This window comes from Solenopsis invicta, chromosome 1, assembly GCF_016802725.1.
Source record: "Solenopsis invicta isolate M01_SB chromosome 1, UNIL_Sinv_3.0, whole genome shotgun sequence".
NCBI classification, from domain to species: domain Eukaryota; kingdom Metazoa; phylum Arthropoda; class Insecta; order Hymenoptera; family Formicidae; genus Solenopsis; species Solenopsis invicta.
The window spans coordinates 18,528,548-18,547,747 of record NC_052664.1 but is presented as its reverse complement, the minus strand read 5'-3'; the positions used below and the strand labels follow the sequence as shown (position 1 = coordinate 18,547,747).

The 19,200-nt window shown below is 32.4% G+C and overlaps 1 protein-coding gene across 2 annotated transcripts in view; it reads right to left on the bottom strand.

The window, feature by feature from the left end:
* The window catches only part of LOC105201236 (mucin-5AC), a 47,427-nt gene extending 29,031 nt beyond the window's left edge, over nucleotides 1-18,396 (bottom strand). For both annotated transcript variants that reach the window (XM_039449328.1, XM_039449333.1), the window contains exon 1: nucleotides 18,096-18,396. In XM_039449328.1, the coding sequence (XP_039305262.1) occupies nucleotides 18,096-18,104 (9 nt within the window). In that variant the 5' untranslated portion in view covers nucleotides 18,105-18,396. The remainder of the gene's footprint in view (nucleotides 1-18,095) is intronic.
* Between the last annotated feature and the right edge of the window lie 804 nt (nucleotides 18,397-19,200).

Sequence of the window (19,200 nt, the reverse complement as noted above, 5' to 3'; positions counted from 1 at the left end):
TCTAGCAGCCGTATAAAATATCCGTCTATCTTGGTGTTACGCGTACACCGAATGCCGGTTCCGCTTGTAACCGCTTATGTAACGCAGAAATGTAAAGTGCACGATGCACTTGTTCCCAGCCCGCGGGTCCACTCAACGGGCGATCGTGGGCGATTCTCGATGGGGGTATTAATAAAGATCGATGATACGCATTGGGACGGATGAATAGCGCCATGGACACACATGGACAACGAGCGGACGACCGCTCCTCGTTACGTAATGAGTGTGCAAAGAGAAAGCAAGAAGAAAGAACGCGGCGCGACTTTCTCGCGCCGCGTTTCGGGCAGCGAGTTTCGCGTTACGTTAACGTTATACGTTACGTTAACGTGTAACGGTACGCCGCTCGCCATCGTGATAACAATTAACGCGCCTCTCCGTGGACCCTGGACGAGGTTTAATGAGCCGGACAGAAATGAAGGCATTCCGAAGACCGGTCTCTCGAAGGTAGCCGCGAGCGCGATGACTTATGATTGTTAGTTATTTCCTTCGGATTGCAGTGAAACTTACAACACCTGAGACGGCGTGTATCGGGAACTACCGGATGTCCTTTCGACATTCACGGGCATTAAACGAGAAATTAAAAGCAACTGCAAATTCCATCGTTTTAACGAGGCATCGAAGTAGTCTCTTGAAGCCAACTCACGAAGAAGTTCGATGCGCAAAGTCTCGAGGAAATAAATAGATAATAAAATCTCGTTAATTTTAATAGCGCTTCCTGACTTAATAAATATTTAATATTTATTACGCGGAAAAGGTTTTGTTGAAACTACAGAGCTGAAAATAATAATGTTGAACTATTACAATATTTATATTTGTCGTTTTAGCTAATTGCTAGAATGTCAATGCCTTTTATAGCATCATGCTTAAGTGTCCTATACAATTTTGACATGTAAGTATTTTAAGTATTCAAGATGATTTATAAGTTTTATTGTGATGCAGAGATTAGTTGTTCTATAAATTAACAATATTTATTTCTTTACAACTGAGCTGAGAATTGCAATGAAATTTCGCATAAATCAATTTTGAATACTTTAAGTGCTTTTACAAAGAAATTGAGATTTTTATATTATAATAATAAAAAATAAAGTAAGTAAACTGTAAAAATATATTGTTTAATAAAAATAGAATGTTATAAAGCTTTCATATGTTTCTCAGTAGTAAACCATGTTTTGAAAAATATTTTTAAATTATTTAAAAATTATTTTCAAAAATAATTAACTCTTTATTTTATTTAAAAAATGTTCATTTTAATGAAAAGATAATTTTTAGAAACATTCTCTAAACATTTATTTGATGTTAAAAGATATATTTTTTTCAAATGTTGACGTAAACGTTTTCCAAACGTTAAAAATTATCCTTTTATTAAAATAAACTTTCTTTTTTTAAAGAAATAAAGGGGACTTTATCCATCATTTTTAACGATTTTAAAAATAATTTTCAAATGTTTCAAAAATATTTTTTAAAATATTGATGGGATATAATTTAATTAACGTAGAAATATTAATACATTTGTCAAAATGGGTGTAACCATTCTTAAACTTGTGGTTTCTAAAAAGAACAAACCTAATTCTTACGTTATACGCAAATTAAACAAAGTCCGTAATTAATTGTGTTTTTAAGTAGCATGTACGGTGCTTGATGTAACGCACAAAAAGCCACCAGTAGCTGGTCTTTAATTAAAATAATTACATCACAACGCGAATGTAATTCTGTCTTCGGCCGTTCTAAAGTGTTACATTGCACGTTACATTTCTGTAATCGCGCGGAGACCTGATAATCATCTCATTCGTTCCGCCGCGAGCCGTCTCCCGCGTACATAAACGTGTATGTACCCCCGCGGAGAGTAATAACACGCGCTCGGCCGCGGCGCGCGCGACTAAAGTATGCATATGCGGGGTTGGTCGAAAAACTCCGGGGCCCCTCTAAATGTCAAATAACTTTCTACGATGCCGGGATCCTTGGAAAGCGAGTATATTGCGAGCGATTCAAGGGAGAGCCTCGAGCGATTATACGTTCGCGTTCTCGCGCTGCTGCGTATCGGCACGCACACACGCGCGCGAACGATCGTCCGGCGACCGGCAAGCACAGCCCGCTGGGCTGGTCATTGCTAACTTTCTGGCAGTTTCGTAACCGGAACGGAAGTTCTCGTCGTGCTTTCGACGCGCTATCGTCGTCCCACCGCTGGACATCGCCGGTCGTTTCCATCGTTAGGGGGCACTTGGGACAATTTCTCATGTTATTTCGCAAAAATACTCTTACGCTTCGGTGAAAGGGGCCGGAGAGCTCGGAAATCTGAACAATTTCCGTGTTTTTCGTGATCGCAAACCTGCAAGCTCTCTGAACCGAGAAAAGAAATTAAATTGTACGAAATTTTGTCACAAATTTTTATTATTATTTTATTTACTATCTACTACTCTATAAGCGCTATAATATTCACAGAATATTATACGAATATTATTAAAAATTAAAATAATATTCCGAGAATATAATATTTTTTAATATTATAGGAATATTGTATTAAAAAATATCTGCAGTATATAATATTTGTGGTATATTATTTCAATATTCGTGAAATAATATAAAAATGTTATAGAAATATTATTTTGATTCTAACATTAATGTAAATTATTATAAAATATTCATGAACTTTATGTAATTGTTGCATTTAAAAATTATAATATTCCCAATAATTTAAAATATTGAAGTAAATAATGTTATTTACTTCTTATGTAATATTTATATAATATTTCAGGAATATTAAATAATATTGTAGCATATTTATAGGGTGTTATTACTATTTCAATTTGGTTTATTATAATCGCAATAATTGTTTGTATCTGAGAAAAAAGTTGTTAACTTGATTTTTCGACTTGATTATATTTTTTTAGTTCAAGTATTTTTGTAGTTAAATTAAATATAAATGCTTAAACTAAAATTCAAGTATTTTATGTATTTAAGACAAATACATAAATACATCAGCTGAAAAAATTTAATCAAATTAAAAAATTTAACTACTTTTTTTTCTCAGTGTACATTAATTGCAGTATAGTGCGTAATAAAGTCACTATATTATAATTGCTAAAATAAAAATGATTTAATATAATTTAATAACATTATTTTTAATTAAAAAAATTATGTGACGAGTTTAGTCAAATTTGTATGAAAAATAGATTTAAAAAATATCAATTAATTTTGTAATTTATTATTTTGAAGTTTTATTTTAATATTTTTTGTTAACTACCATTTACTGTTAATTGTTTAACGACTTGTGCAGTGACCTTACGTGTTAAATTTTATTTTATTTATTTTTATTGTCATTTTTTATGACCATTAACACGGTTGTTTCAAATTTATGAAAATATAATCAAGTAGCTTTTCGCCTTAACGTGGAACAATTAACTTTGACCTAGTGCTCATACGTGCGATTTAGTGCAGCTCGGTAAGCGTTCATTTGATTTGTCTGTGTGCGAGTTCATCGAGAATCTCTTGGCGTTTATAAGCGAGAAGAAAGGTTTCTACAACGAGTAAGACGTGCAGGTATGCAACTCTGGTCGTTGCTGGATGCAATACGCGTATGCAGCTGGATCCTGCATTTATCGGATTTGTGTATGCAGAATAAATATCAGAATGGAACCCCGTGTGTCTTGAATATTCAAATTTATTAATCTTTATAAATATTCCTATTTTTATTACTACACGAAGACGCTACTCGAATAAAAACATAATCGTTATGAATAAAATCCGTGAGGCAAAAAGAAAGAAAAAAAGAAAAAGAGATAGGGACAGATTGCGTGTAAAAAAGAAAATTTAAAACAACGTTACTTCATTTTCAACTTCTCTTTTATTTTTCTTATCTAAAGTATCATTTTTGTAACCTTTTTTTAATTGGAGTCGGTTTTATTTACTTAACAACTTTCGCATAATTACTTTTTTTCGCACAGCGATATAAAATAACTGCAACGTTAGCAAATTAAAAAACTCGCATATTTCAACGTTGAGTGTACTGCAAAGAATTTTTATATTCGATTGGCGTCTAAGAATATACGGTACGGGTACGTGATGTACAGATATGAATAATAACGATTTCACTCAATTAGAATAAACGGTATTCCTGCCACGATAATTATATAATTGCTCTATGAAGAATATCTTTGATATTACGTAAACGGTCTTGCCGCGCTGCACATAAAAGGAAAGTGATAATAACCGGAACAATAATGTATGCAAATTGATTGTACGCGCATCGACACCGAATTATTCCGCTGATTGACGACTCTCGCCCATAGCGATATAATAAATATATTTCTTTTAATTATTCGGTAATTATACCGGCTGAACCAGTATACTAATTGTGGTTTTCTCGGTGAAATACCAACTAGTCGTCGCGTTCGACCGCTCGAGAAATAACTGAGGAACGGAATATTATCGGTATCCGTATTATTTCGTGCACGGCATAATTTATTCTTTCTGACTCATATATTTTTCACGTCTCTCTTCATTCTCGCTCTTTCATATACACACAAAATTGCATCACGTGACGAAATTGCGATGATTCATTAATAAATCGATCTACGAAGGGTAATCTTAGCGAATTCATATTTCGACACTGTAAACATGTGAGACTGATCTTTAATTTTATCTGTGACAATGAAAATAAAAAGATTAAACTTAAAAAATTAAGTTTGTAAGGTACTCCAAAATCACGGAACGTTCTTCTGACAATACTTTTAATCAGGATTGGAAAACATTACACAAAAAAAACAGCGCATTGCTGTTACCATTATTTTTTGTAAAAAGTAATTCATTATCGTTACTCGTTACTAATTTTAAAAATACACACAAAATTTTAATATAATTGGGAAGTGTAGCAACACATTCAATTAACGAGAACGGTTATACCGGTCGAAAGCAGTTCTTAGTGCTCAATAATTTTCTAGGTAAATTTATATACATTTACAAGATTCCTCAAACCGCTGCATACTTATTTGCCGGACTTAAAACGCATTTTTTTTTAAGAATAACTCAGAGAGAGAGAGAGAGAGAGAGAGTGTGTGTGTATATGTGTGTGTGTGTGTGTGTGTGTGTGTAATATCACGAAATTAAATTGTTAATGAGTGTAATCATTTTGATACACGCATCTCTACGATCCTCTTTTATCCCGAAAATTGTAAAGAAATTTATTGCAAAAAATATTAACCTGGCTGAGGTAATATTTTTTCTTAATTCTTAATATAACGCATTACTTTCCAATTCTGTTTTTTAATAATAATCTTATTGAAGAAATGTTTAGCATCAATATTATTCTTACGACATTCAATATCTGAGGTTCGAAACTGCTGCGAAAGTTAGGAATGTCGATGACGTTTTATATTAGTGGAACGGCTGTGACATTTTCATATTACTTTATCTTCAGCGTGATAATTGTAGACCGTGATTAGATATATGTATAGTTACAACAGGGATCATAAAATCGACCTCAACCTTTCGAGCATCCTTTCGAACGAGGAGCTTGATCACGTCCAGCTTTTACCATGTGTGTTCTACCCGGATGAGAGCAGATTTATTGACTTCATACCTGAACATTTATAATGTGATACATTGCACGTCGACAATATTTCCTCAAATATCGCGAAAGGTCGATTGAACCAATTAACTGATGTGGCGAGAGACACGGAGAGGAAAATTTCTCTTTGGACTCTTCGGTAGTTAACGAGTTAATTCTTCCCATAACTTTCGAAGAATACGAGTTCTTCTCTTCATGTACACGCCTCAACGCACCGTTGTACCCTTTCTCGGGTACCGTGAACGATAATCTTGCCGGGCGGCAGCGCCGATGAGTATAATTTAACGAGTATTTATCGATATGACGTCTAATAATCCTTTCGATAATAAACGATATATTACACACGCTTTATTACACATCAAATTGCTCACTATCAATAGAAGCCATAAACATTTCCAGATTGGAAACAGAAAATATTAGCGTCGTAGAAATATATTTACCGTGCTTCTTTTATTTCTTCATAGACATATAAACGAATTATATAAAGTTTGTTTTTTTTTTAATTACGATTCTTAATTTTTTTTACGTATTTATACTTATTTTAAAATGACACTGTATTATATTTGCTTTTATCATTATTTTTTAATAAGTTGACGACTATCTATAGAAATTTTAAGATGTTACCTCCCATAAATGACTGAAAGAAGACATTGAAAAATTATTTTAAAGAAATATAAAGTTTTGCGTTTTTGATCATGGTCAAGCGAGTTGACCATGATCAAACTTAATTGCGAATTATATATATTGCTCTTTCTCTTTTCTTTTTATCCTTATGTTTTATATACATATATACGCACAGAGAGTACAAAAGGCTAGTCGATAAATTCGCTTGGTAAATGGATTCTATTCTCATGCTGTGCCTTCGTTTTTCATTTATTCTCGCGAGATAAAAGTCGATATAAATTAAAACAAGAAGAAATTTAACTTAAAATTTCGGCAACGGCGGTACATAAACTTTTCGATTTGCATAAGCATAAAGTACAGTGAAATATAATTTGGCGCTGTTAAAAAAAAATGTTGATCGTAAAACGCATGCCAATAATGTTACTCATTTTATTGAGAGGATAGAAGGAAAATTATTGATGTTAAAAAATGCATTATAATTGTAAATATTATATGTGTATATGCATGCGTATTATACACATAATTTTTATATAAATTTTTTCAACTATGTTTTTTTAACTGCGCCTAATTATAATTCATTGATGCCTTATGCAAATCGAAAATTTTTTGTGCTGTCGCCGCGGGGATTTCAAGTTAAATGTTCTCCTTATATCAAGTCTTATCGACTTGTATCCCGCGGGAGTAAACGGAGAACGAAGGCAGAGCGCGAGAATAGAACTCGTTTACCAAGTGGAGCTATCGTTATAATAATACAGAAGACACCCCGGTTGGCCTTTTGCGCTCCCTGCGCATCGCCGTACTTCCAGAACCAGATTTCTGGACGTCCAAGGTTGTACTGAAAACAACCGTGTCTCTTTTGGATATTGTCGTTATTTACATGATACGCCAAGAAAAACCCAGTTGTCCGTGGCTATTTTTAGCCACGGCCTTTCTTTCGGCTCCGCTATTATTATTGCTCCTTGAAGAGATAACTCAAGAATGCAGCCAAACGGGCAGCTTAGCGATTTTGTCAGCGATCGAATTGCTTAAACAATTAATCGCGTTGCAACATATGCAGTAATTTTTTAATTATTCACGATATTTAGATATCTGGTTGTTCACGATATATTGTCTGAAGAAAATGAGTCTTATATAAAGACAAATTAAATTACCCAACACACACACACACACACACACACACACACACACACAAAATTAATATTAATTTTCTTGAAGAAGAGAATAATGGAATAATAATGATTGTATAATCTATCGAATGCCATTATTAATTTTTATATCATTTTTATTTCTCTTAGATTGATCAATAGTATTATTTTCGCAGGATATTTTATAAAAATTATTGTAAATATTTAAAATTAATTTATTTAAAATTATTTACAATAATTTCCGTAAAATATTATCTTGCGGATGTATTGCAATGTGTCAGTCTAAAAAAGAAAAATTGATTTATAATTTTTGTAAATTGTGTTTTTTTTACATTGAGAAAAGTGTTTTGCTATACCAACAAGAAATATATACAAAGTGTTTCTGGTAATTAGAATTCTGGTTATCATAATTGAATTTTTCATTTTCATAGCTAAAACGTTTGATAGATTTAATAATAAGTATCTGATTTGTATCTTTCTAGTTGAACCTACTAGATTTGCAATTTATGCAATTAGATTCTTTTTCCCATGTAATAATATACTTAATGCTGTAATCATGGTGTTAATTAGTTTATCCACATCTCTGGATGTATGTGACTATCCATGCTGTATGGAAAATTAACATAGTCGATTATTTTAATATCGAGAGTCAGTGCTCGGATTTATATAATTAATGGTGCTGCGATCAAGTGAATGAACATTTATAGCTTCGTGTTATGAAAGGTACAAGCGACATTCTTGATCTATAATCTTTTTATTTCCATCCAGAATGCTGGTGGTGCGCGGGCGATTGCGATTGAATCTGTCGTTACTAGTTGGCCGCATTGCATGCTATTAAAATATAGAATTTAATCTTCACGCACCACTTCCATCATTAGAGATGAAGTCATTAATAAAATTTTTCAAGTACGTAAATAGTAATATCGTAGTATTAATGTAACTGCAATGTGTAATATGTTAAGACTAAACTTACATTTAATTTGTATCTAAAATAAGAAGTTCAAATGATTACAACTCTCTCGTAATTATTAACATTTATTTTTAATTTATTACATTAATCCTTTTATGAATTTTTCAATTAATATACGTATCAGCACAACATTTCTAACATTAAGAATATCTCTGTCGTTATTTTTTGACATCCGTTATGTGCTAGTTATGAAATAAAATTATCGTTTTAATTGTCGTTATTGCAACGTCGATTAAATGGCGATTTGAAGTTATTTCACTGCTGTCTCGTAGGTGAATACGTAAAATCGATTTGAGCTGTCGCGTCGTCGAAAACTATGCTTCACTCACTTTTACTTTCTACAGAGTTTGCCCTGAGGCCACTCGGACTCTCGTTCTCTTTCGTAGAGAATTAATAGACTGATTATGCTAGCAATTAAGTCTTCTTTGACGACGAAACGATTTGAGTCACAGTCGACGAACATCGTTAATTCTTCGTTAAAAAAAGACAACAGAAAGTGTTTAATTTCAATTTTATTTTTTATATCAATTTTATAAACCTTATAATATTTACTGAAGAATTTTTATTTATGTTTACACCAAAAACCAATTTTTTTTTTTTCTTAATTAAATATTCTTGAACATAAATTGATCTTGAGCATTTTCTCTTGAATAAAATATTCTGTATACTAACACGATGTGAAGTAACTTGTTGTCGATTAAGAAATGCTTTCTACCTCATTTTTGGTGAAGATTAATATGGAGATGATGCCAGAGCTTTCGAATATTGATAAACGAATAAGGTTGGTAATATCAGAGTTTTCACAATCTTGAGAAGATGGTTTGAGGAGATACTTGTGTTTGTTTGTTTCAATTAAATATCCTTCTTTTTAAACAGTTTGAGAGGAAAGAGTGGGAATCAATTAAGAATAAAATTTAAAAAAATATTCTGTCTTTCGCGTACAATATGTAATTTTAAAAGTAGAAAGATCGATCTAAATTATATCAATCTGTGAAGTTTCTTGACAATTACGAGCGTTAGGTAGACATTTTGTTGGCTTCCGTTTAAAATTAATAATAGATAAATTGACCAATAAGAGCTAGCACAGGATATTTTTGTGCAATTAATTAGTTCATTGTTCATAGTAAAGGGCGTTTGTTATAAATGTTACACGAAAAGAACAATTTTATTATAGTATCTAAAAATTTAGCTAGATACAGATCAGAACATAATTTAATGTTGAACTATCAAAATAATTATGTAAAATATTCAACCATGATAATACTGTTACATAAAATTTTGACATTCTAGCAGTCAGCTTAAACGTCCAATATAAATTTTTTAATGCATCAACATAATTATTTTCAGATCTGTATTTTAGCAAGATTGTTCTTTCCGTGTAATAACGCACATTGCAATAAATACTGTGAATGTTTCGGCTCACATTTTGCGTTTTTTTTTTTTTAGTGCAGAAAATCGATTATGTCTTTTAACATTGGAATGTAATCCCAATTGTGCAATCATAACGGATACTAGAGGCTAGTAAGATTTTTGTGGACATGGACCTTTAGTATCCGTTATGATTACAGTTACGATTACATGTTACAAGACATAATCAATGTTCTGAACTGAAAAGGACTCAATGTGAGTTGAAATGTTTTTGATATTTATTATAATATGCGTTATTAGCATTTATAGCAAACTTTTTTTACGATCAATTATTTTAATAAAGAATTGATTAATTGCACAAAAGTGTCCTGTGCTAGCTCTTATAATCAATTATTAATTTATCTATTGTTAAAAAATTAATATTTTAAATATTAAATGATAAGTAGATAATATATAAAAATTCAGATATGTATATGACAGCAATCATTATGTTCAGCTGATTGTGAGACCTATGCTTAATAGAAAAAATATTTTATTTTTTGCTGAAAAATTTGGTTTTATACAGATCCATAAATAATTTTTGTTGGACCATCAAAATAATTCTGTATTAATGCTGTGAAAATTTTTGACATTCTAGCAACAGTCATGAACAGTCTAATTATTTTGATGGTTCAACAAAATTATTTTCAGGTGTGCATTTAGTTAAATTTTTAGATACTTTGGTAAAACCTTTCTTTCCGTATAGTAGCAAACCATTAAGTAGCATTTAACATCGACGAAAGATTTCGCCCCGAGCCACGATCGATTTTACGAAAGGTCGACCGTCGACCGACCTTCCCAATGTCTCTTATTTCAGCCTCCGTCCCCGAGACTCTTCGTTTTTCTCATCGTCTAAAAGTCGAGGAAACTTCTCATTCCGGGATCCCAGCGCCTTTCACACATTCCTCCCGCGTCTCGTGGGCATGCAAATATAGCCGTTGGATTGGACGAAGGTCGAATTGTCATCACGAACAACTGCGAAGGTCGGTCTTCACAGGCATTAAAATCCCTCGCGTCTCGACGCCTCTCGATCGAGTGAAGTGCAAGTTTGCTTTCACTTTGGAAGCTGCGCACGATGACGCACAACCCTCCAACCGAAAGATAGGGTGTGTTCTTTAATTTCAAACCGGTTTAATTACCAGAAAGATATTCACATATCACAGATTCTCTTAAAAGTAAAATCCGACAAGTTCATCAATTTTTCTCTAAAGAAATACATTGTATTACTTAAAAAAATAAGATATTTATCAATAAATTTCGAAAAAATTTTTAAAGATTTCAAAATTTTAGAACAAAGGAGAAATCTGTAATTTTATAAACTATTATTTGTTTAAAAATATTATTTATCTGATATTATTATTTATTATTTAATAATCGCAAGCTTTAGAATGACAGATAAGTCACGACCTACAGCCCTATAAGCGCTACAATATTATTTAATATTAAATAATGAAATTTCCTGAAATATTATTTAATATTAATAAAAAGTGGGTTATATGTCCTGAAAATATTATATGAATATTATATAAGAAATTCAATATTTTAAATTATCGAGAACACTGTAATTTTTCAATGTAATAATTATAAAGTTTATAAATATTTTATGCATAATAATTTACATTAATTTTTGAATAAAAGAATCTTCGTATAACATTTTCATAATATTCCACGAATATTGAAATAATATACCACAAATATTATTTAAAACGGACATATAACATTAATATATTTCTATAATATTAAAAAATATTATATTCTTGGGATATTATTTTAATATTATTTTAATTTTTAATAATGTTCGTATAATATTCGAGGAATATTGTAGCGCTTATAGAAAGATAATTCTACACAGAATAATTCGTGCAGTTGGGACCAAAAGCGACAGCTAAGTCCGTCCGCTGTTTAATTTTCCATCGGATAGAGATTAAGGCTTGATTTTTTTCGCGGCTACCAAATGCAAATTGCTCCGCGTCGATCTGTCGGTCGGGACGGGACGAGACGGGAGGATTATTACGACCTCCCGGTCGATTTTGCAATCGAATTGCCACACGCGTTCGCTCCTTCTTTGCGGCGTGCAACGACTCAAAGCGAAGTGCATTGCGAGTGCAACGCCAGGGGGGGGGAGCCGGACGGCACGAGGTGGGACCCCTCCTTCCTTCCAGCAACGTCGGGAGGAAGCCGAACGATCGTTCCCAGGTATTCGATATGCGCGTAGATCGTGCCCTCAAATGATCTCTTCCATGCAGCTCGAAGTGCTCGAACCCGCTCGCGCCTTGAGATACATTCGATCGCGCGTAGATCCTGAGAAGTTGCACCGCTCTGCTGCAACATTAATCTACTATCGCTGCGAGGAATGCGGTAAGAGGTTCTCTTACCAACACCTTCTAGATTACGATGATATCCTTTCCAGAATTATTACGTCGCAGAAAGCGAGCGAATTAATCGCGCAATGCACGATCTATTTTCTGCTCGATATTTTATTCAAGATGTAAAAGATAGGCATGTGTCGCGCGCGCGTGAGAGAGAAGATGTATAAAGGATATCGTCTCCTCTTAAGAAAAGTGATACAAGTAAAAAATGTAAAATTTAAGAGAGAGGAAAGAAAATTGTGTAATATAAAATTAATTATTTATGCCAATTATTAAACACACACGCACATAACTTTGAATTACAAATTGCTTTCAAGACTCTGTTCTACACTAGGAGAGAAAATTACTAAATTTTAATAAATATTTGTTTGAATAATTGCAATGAAATATACTTACGATACATATATACTATTATTTACTAAAAGAAATGATAGTTTAAATTAAGGTAAATGAATAAATTAAATTAAATTAAATTAAATTAAGTTTAAATTAAATAAAAAGCGGTTCTTGTATTAAATAAATATTTATTTACATTTAGTAAATATTTCTAATTGTAACTATTCAAATAAATATTTATTAAAATTTAATACATTTTCTCTCAGTGTATGTAGAAGTAATATGGATATTAATTTTGTTATACTGATATGTCATATCTTAAAAATTATCCATATTTTGATGTGTGTCTATGCATAATTTTTATTATATTTTTAAATTATTCTTTTCATGTGGAAAGAATTATTTGCATTCAATTTGTATCATTTCTCCTGATTGAAGATCGATGTATTTAGAACATAATTGGTAGCGTCTCGATTAAGTATTTTAATTATAGTAATCGAATTCTTTAAATATCGTGAATAAATGATCTTTCCCGCAAAGATCTCATAAAAATTTGTTTTAAAATGGAGAACATGCGCAACGATCTTGCAAGTAAGTTTATCGTCCATTATGTGAAATAGCAAAACGTAATTATATATACACATTCCACGCACACGTTGAAATGAGATTACGCAAATAAATTCGATTCTATTTTCACTGTTTAAAATTTTAACTGCAGTTAATTAAAATTATACTGGTAGCGCAGCTTTTTTTATCATCGTGATACTTGATGTTTTAACTTGCAGCGATTATGTAATAACCACAAGTATAGTCGTGAGCAAAAGTTGCTGAAAATCGAAATAAATTGTAGATTTAGAAAAAGATAAATGATAAATTAATTAATTAACAAAAATACAAATAAATATTAATGTTACATAACGTTATCTCTCATTCTCTATTTTTATTTTTCAAAAATTATATTTTTATTTCGTTTCTATATGTATATATTCCGCGCAATATTATATTTGCTGAAAATTTGAAGCTCGAAATTTTCAAGCTTATTTTTTTAAAATAATGTTATTAGTTTCTGTTTGGATCTCTTCAGCTGGAATAAGAATAATACCGATGAGAATAAGATTACAGGAATCGTGATCGTAGAAGATATTGCTTAACCGTCAGCGAAAGTTGCTAAAAATTGAAATAAATTGTAGATTTATTAAAAAAAAATGGGAACAATAGATGAAATGATTAACGAGAATAAACATTTTAATATTACGTAATGATATCTTTCACTTTCCACTTTTACTTTTAATCTACTAAAGAACCGTATTTTTCTTTCTATATGGAAAGAACGATCTGATAGAACATTTATTAAATTGTATGATTATACGAACTCTTGCATAAAAATTATAAATTTGCAATTATTTAAATTTATTTTCAAAAACAGACGTGAAAGTATTAATTTTTTATAAAATATTGGTACCTGTTTGCGTGTATAATTTCGGAATAGTATTTCCGCAAAACTATGAAGATATGTCGATTAATCTTAATGATATATTTGCAAAATTAAATTTAGAAAGAAATTTTTTAGTAATTGAAAAAAAAATTTAGTTGTATTACATCTAAAACGTTTAGAAATATAATTAATTCATATACGTGTTTATAAAAGTGTATAATTATTCCTAAATTATAATGCCGAAATATTGCAGCATGAAATATTACACACTTAGCATGGTAACATTTTAAATGAAGAATAAAATGGTTTTTTTAAATAATTGGAAAATATTTATACCTCGAATTTAAATTTGTCAAATTTTTAACAAATGTTATTTAGAAATTCTATTTCTAACGTATCATTTTTACGCAATTATTGCAAAATTTTCATCAATTCATGATGCCGTTATTATGAAATATTTGCACAATATGGCTATTGAAGAAAGAAACGTTTTTGCTAAAACATCTAAAAATTGAACTGGATGCAGATTTGAAATACTAAATCTGAAGGGATACTATATCTGAAAATAATTTTGTTACAGACCATCAAAATAATTTACTATGTAGGATGTTCAAGTTGGATACTAAAATGTCAAAACTTTTTGCAACATTGCTTATTATTGAACATCTTTTTAATTATTTTGATAGTGCAATAAAATTATTTTTAAATCTATATTCAGATAAATTTTTAGTTATTTCAACAAAACCGTTTTTTCGTATGGAGGACATGCTTCGCGCACAATATTATTTAAAAAAAAAAAAACGGGAGACTTTGAAACTCTCAAGCCTATTTTTTCTTTAAATAAGATTGTCACTTTCTTTTCTGGAAACTTCTCAGTTATGCTAATTAGAATAAGATGAAGAGCCGCGATCGCAGAAAATATTCCTTGGCCTGTGGCCGTGAGCAAACGTCGTTAAAAATCGAAATAAATTATAGGTTCATTAAAAAAAACTAGATGAAATAATTAACATGAATAAATATGTTAACATTATGTAATGCCATCTTTCACTTTTCATCTTTACTCTCTTAAAAAGGAACGTATAGTTCCATACTTTTACATATTTTGCATAATATCTTCTTTAATTTGTAAAAAAAAAAGAACTCGGAGCGTGAAACTTCCAAGTCTTTTTTAATACATAACATTGTTACTTTCTTTTTTGGAGTCCAACTCTTCAGTTAGTTACGTCGATTAGAATAAGATTAGAAGTCGCGCTCGCAGAAGATATTCCTTTCTCTCCTCGTCTCCTTTCCATTCCTTCTCACTTTCGTGCTCATTAGCGCCGCGGACTCGTTGAAAGCGTGACTAGTGAGATGCAAAGAGTTTAGAAAAAAAAGAAAAGAAAAAAAAGAAGAAGGCGCGAGCGCCTACACCTTACGGACGTGCCCATAAGATCTGCACTTCTCGTTCGGTTCTCAAGGTTCCTTTTCCACGCCGATCGCGTTTGTAATCGCGTTTTGATACCGCGGGGCGAATATGCAAGTCAAATGCTTCCCTCGCCTGTACATTACTCAACGCGAATGTAGATCTTTCCTTCTGGAATTCGATTTCAGTCTCCGACGCGCGCGACTTTTACCTCCTCGATCGCCTCATCGAGCCAAAACGGATTGCGTCGCGCGTGGAATCGTATCGGGACAGAACCGCGATTGCGACCGCAGAAATCAGATACGATTTCTCATTAGCGCTGATGCAATTTCAATAGTTACCCGCTCGGACGGAAATTGGATCTACGCATCGCACGTTCCAGTAACACACTCCCAGAGTGAGAAGGAGGATTGCGAGTCGTGCGTGTAACGAGGTGTAATTACGCGGATTCAAGCGAAATGCGAGTCCCGCGCTCGCAGGGAGCGACCTGTTGTGCGGTGGTTTCCAAATAAACATTATTCTTTCGCGAGTCCGCGAAACGGCTGGGCGCAGGCATCGCCGTCCGTGTTTGATTCGTAGATAACATACATCTCGCGCACGAAAGTCCGCACTTCCCGCCTAGGCGTAGTCCTTGTGTTACTTTTCCGAGAGCGCATCCGTCGTTAGCGTCGCGTATAAAGATTCTACATATTCTACACGCAAAGAAAAACACAAAGAAAACCTAGAGGTGGCAATTATAAAAGTGACATTCACAAATTTTATATGTAGAATTAATGTGCATGTGCTGAGAAAAGAAAGTTGTTGACTCGACTAAATTTTTCAACTTGAAAAAAGACAAAATTTCTTTGTTTAAACATCTAGGTATTTAAATTAAATATATATACGTAGTTAAGTTAAATATATAAATACTCAAGCTGAAGTTCAAGTATTTCATGTGCTTAAGTCAAATACATAAATGGTTGAACTGAAAAAAATATAATCGGGTTGAAAAATTTAGTCAAGTTAATTACTTGATAACTTTTTTTCTCAGTGTAGCTGAATGAAATGTTTTATTGCTATACTGACAAAAAAGATTACGCAATTCAAATAAATATGTTATTTGTACTATTTATATAACTTATTACATCAAACAAGTAAATATTACTGGTTTGACATAAAATAGTTATTGGAATAGTATTCTAATATTTTTTTAAATCAAATAATTTGCGTAAAACTTCTCAGCGTAAAATCAATCGTATTAATTAAAAAAATAATTTATTTTTCTCTGGGTAGCAAAGAAATTATCGAACGTTCAGCGAAATGTCATAAATCAAAATCTACGCAAAAAGTCGATAAAATAACAAAGTGTTTACTCAAATTTTGTAAAAAAAATTTTCGGATTTTCCAAAAATTTTACTCAAAATTTTAAGCAAAATCATAGAATTGTTTAATATAATTTTGAAATAAATATATTTCGTTATATCTTTTAGTATTTATTAAATACGCAATCACAAAGAAAAACCACTGTTTTGATAAAGTTTAAATTTAAGATAATATTAAAGAAAAATAAACAAAATATAATATGGCGATAACACAATGATTTTTATCTGTAATAACACGAATCTAACTTTTTACCGGAAGTACAGCATTCAAAAGCTGATTAAACACGCAATGCTAAGTTAAAACGATGTTTTGTAATCTTTTTTTATATAAAAACTCGCGAGTTACAAGAAAATGTATGTGGACATGTATGTATGTTATATTTATTGCTAATCGATTTTGCATTATCAACAAAAAAATGATCGAAGAAACAATTTTTGAAAAAGGAGAGATGTAAAATTTAAATTTAAAAATAAAATTTCAAAAATTTTCCTGACTACTAATATAATTCCAATGAAAATCCATTATTTTCAAGAGTAAAAAAATTTTTTTTTAATTCCAGATTTTTCTAATTTTATTCGATAATAAGTAGTAAAATCGATTTTTTTGTGGGCCAAACTAAAAATATATGTGTAATTTATTTAAAAAGAATGTTTATAGCAACATCGTTATTACGAAATTGCGCGACGAGAAATGATTATTTTCATTTTTAAATACTTTTTTAAATTAGAAATAATTACAGGAAAGATTAATGAGGTAGTTGCAATAGAATAGAAACGAAAGAGAGAATTGCATGTTTCTTTTTGATTGCAAGAACTATCGAAGGCCGCATACCATTGTCTCCGCCAAATGTTATCTACTGTTAATGAAAAGTATCAATCATTAAAGAATAGTTGGAGATATCGACTTTGAAATTCTGTTTTCCTCGCTGAAGTCTAATTCTTATTCTAATTCCAGTGACTCAATTCTAGTTCGACTAGAAAGCCATTCAAAGAGAAACTTATCAGTTTTCAGAACAAGTCTTTTCCAGATACATTATGTTAAAGAAAATAAATTGCGATTTCTATTGAAAAGGAAATTAAAAATCGCTTCCTATATATTCTTAGCTTATCCAGCGCCTAACGTGACATTTCGATTGGTATTTAAACAGGTTTCAGAGAAATCACAAACGCTTTCAATAGACGCATAAACTTTCTGTAGACGCGTGGAATTAATGAAGCGATTTCTAATCTAATAATGTAAAATTAAATATCGCTTCTTTATATATTAAATTCAACATGTCAGTCTTATTTTGATCCAGTGTCCAGTACGACACTCTAACTTCCTGGGGTTCCCAAGAGATCAGACACTTTCAGTGATTTTTGAGTATTAGCCGCAGGTATTAGGTCGCAAGGGAATTGTTTAATGACGCGATTCATCATCGATTGAGGATGAGACCATCCTTACCCAGTCCATGTTTGTCGCTTGGTCTAATCCCCCGGTGATTTAGTCGCGATCTTCAGGAGAAGCTCAGCTTGCACACATCGCGCGTCAGGTCACATCCGCTCGAGATGTGCGCGGGTCCACAGCGACTAAATGCAATCGCTGTTGCACTCGCGACCTTGTATCTGTACGACGACACTGAAGGACGACACGGCGCTATTGGTACCTGCGGGACGAGGCGCGAGCACACCGTTCTCCAGGACGATGAACGTACGACTGGCTCGGTCTATCTGGCGATCGCGCCGCAAGCTCAGCGAAGGTAGACGGAAGGCGCACTGTTACTTTCATGGGTCGTCTCTCATACTGCCAGCACCTTCGTGGGACATGCCACCAATCGATGTTGGACCCCACCAACCGGAACCGCGGGCGCGTTTCCAGTCCTTCGATGCCGGGCCCATGTAAGATCCCTGGCCCGATGCAGTGGTGGAGGTGAAAGGAAGACATTTCCTCGCCGGTCGTCTCTTCATCGGTGCCGGTTCGCTTCTGTTCATTGAGCATGTAACGCTGTATGTGTGAACATGTGAACTGTCGAACGAGAAACTTTGAACACATAATTTGTTATTTATTTCCTTGATCTGTACCTTTGAATCATATTTCGAATAAAACGAGACATATATTTAGATATCGACATCTAATCAAACATTTTTATATTATATATATTTATGTATAATATAAAAAATTAAGTGGCGATGTGGAATAAACAGTTGCGAGTTTGCTCTCCTTGCCAAAGATCCGGGTTCAAATCCACCCAGAACAGTTCATAACTCTCTAAATCGATTTTTAATTGATTTAGATGCGATTGCCATCTCTCGGAAGACAAAGGCGAATCATCGAGAGTAACTCTGCGCAGGAAAGTCTCTTATTCTAATAAGCTCTTCGGAACCGGCAAACTGTAGGTCCTGCATATATACGGATATATGCAGAAGAAACAAGCCTATACTAAATGCACATATACTCTGACAAGCGTATGGCACGCGAAGAAGATAAAATATACAAAAATATACAAATATAATATGAAATTAATAAGACAGATAATTACTGATTCAAATAGACATAGATAAATTAGTAA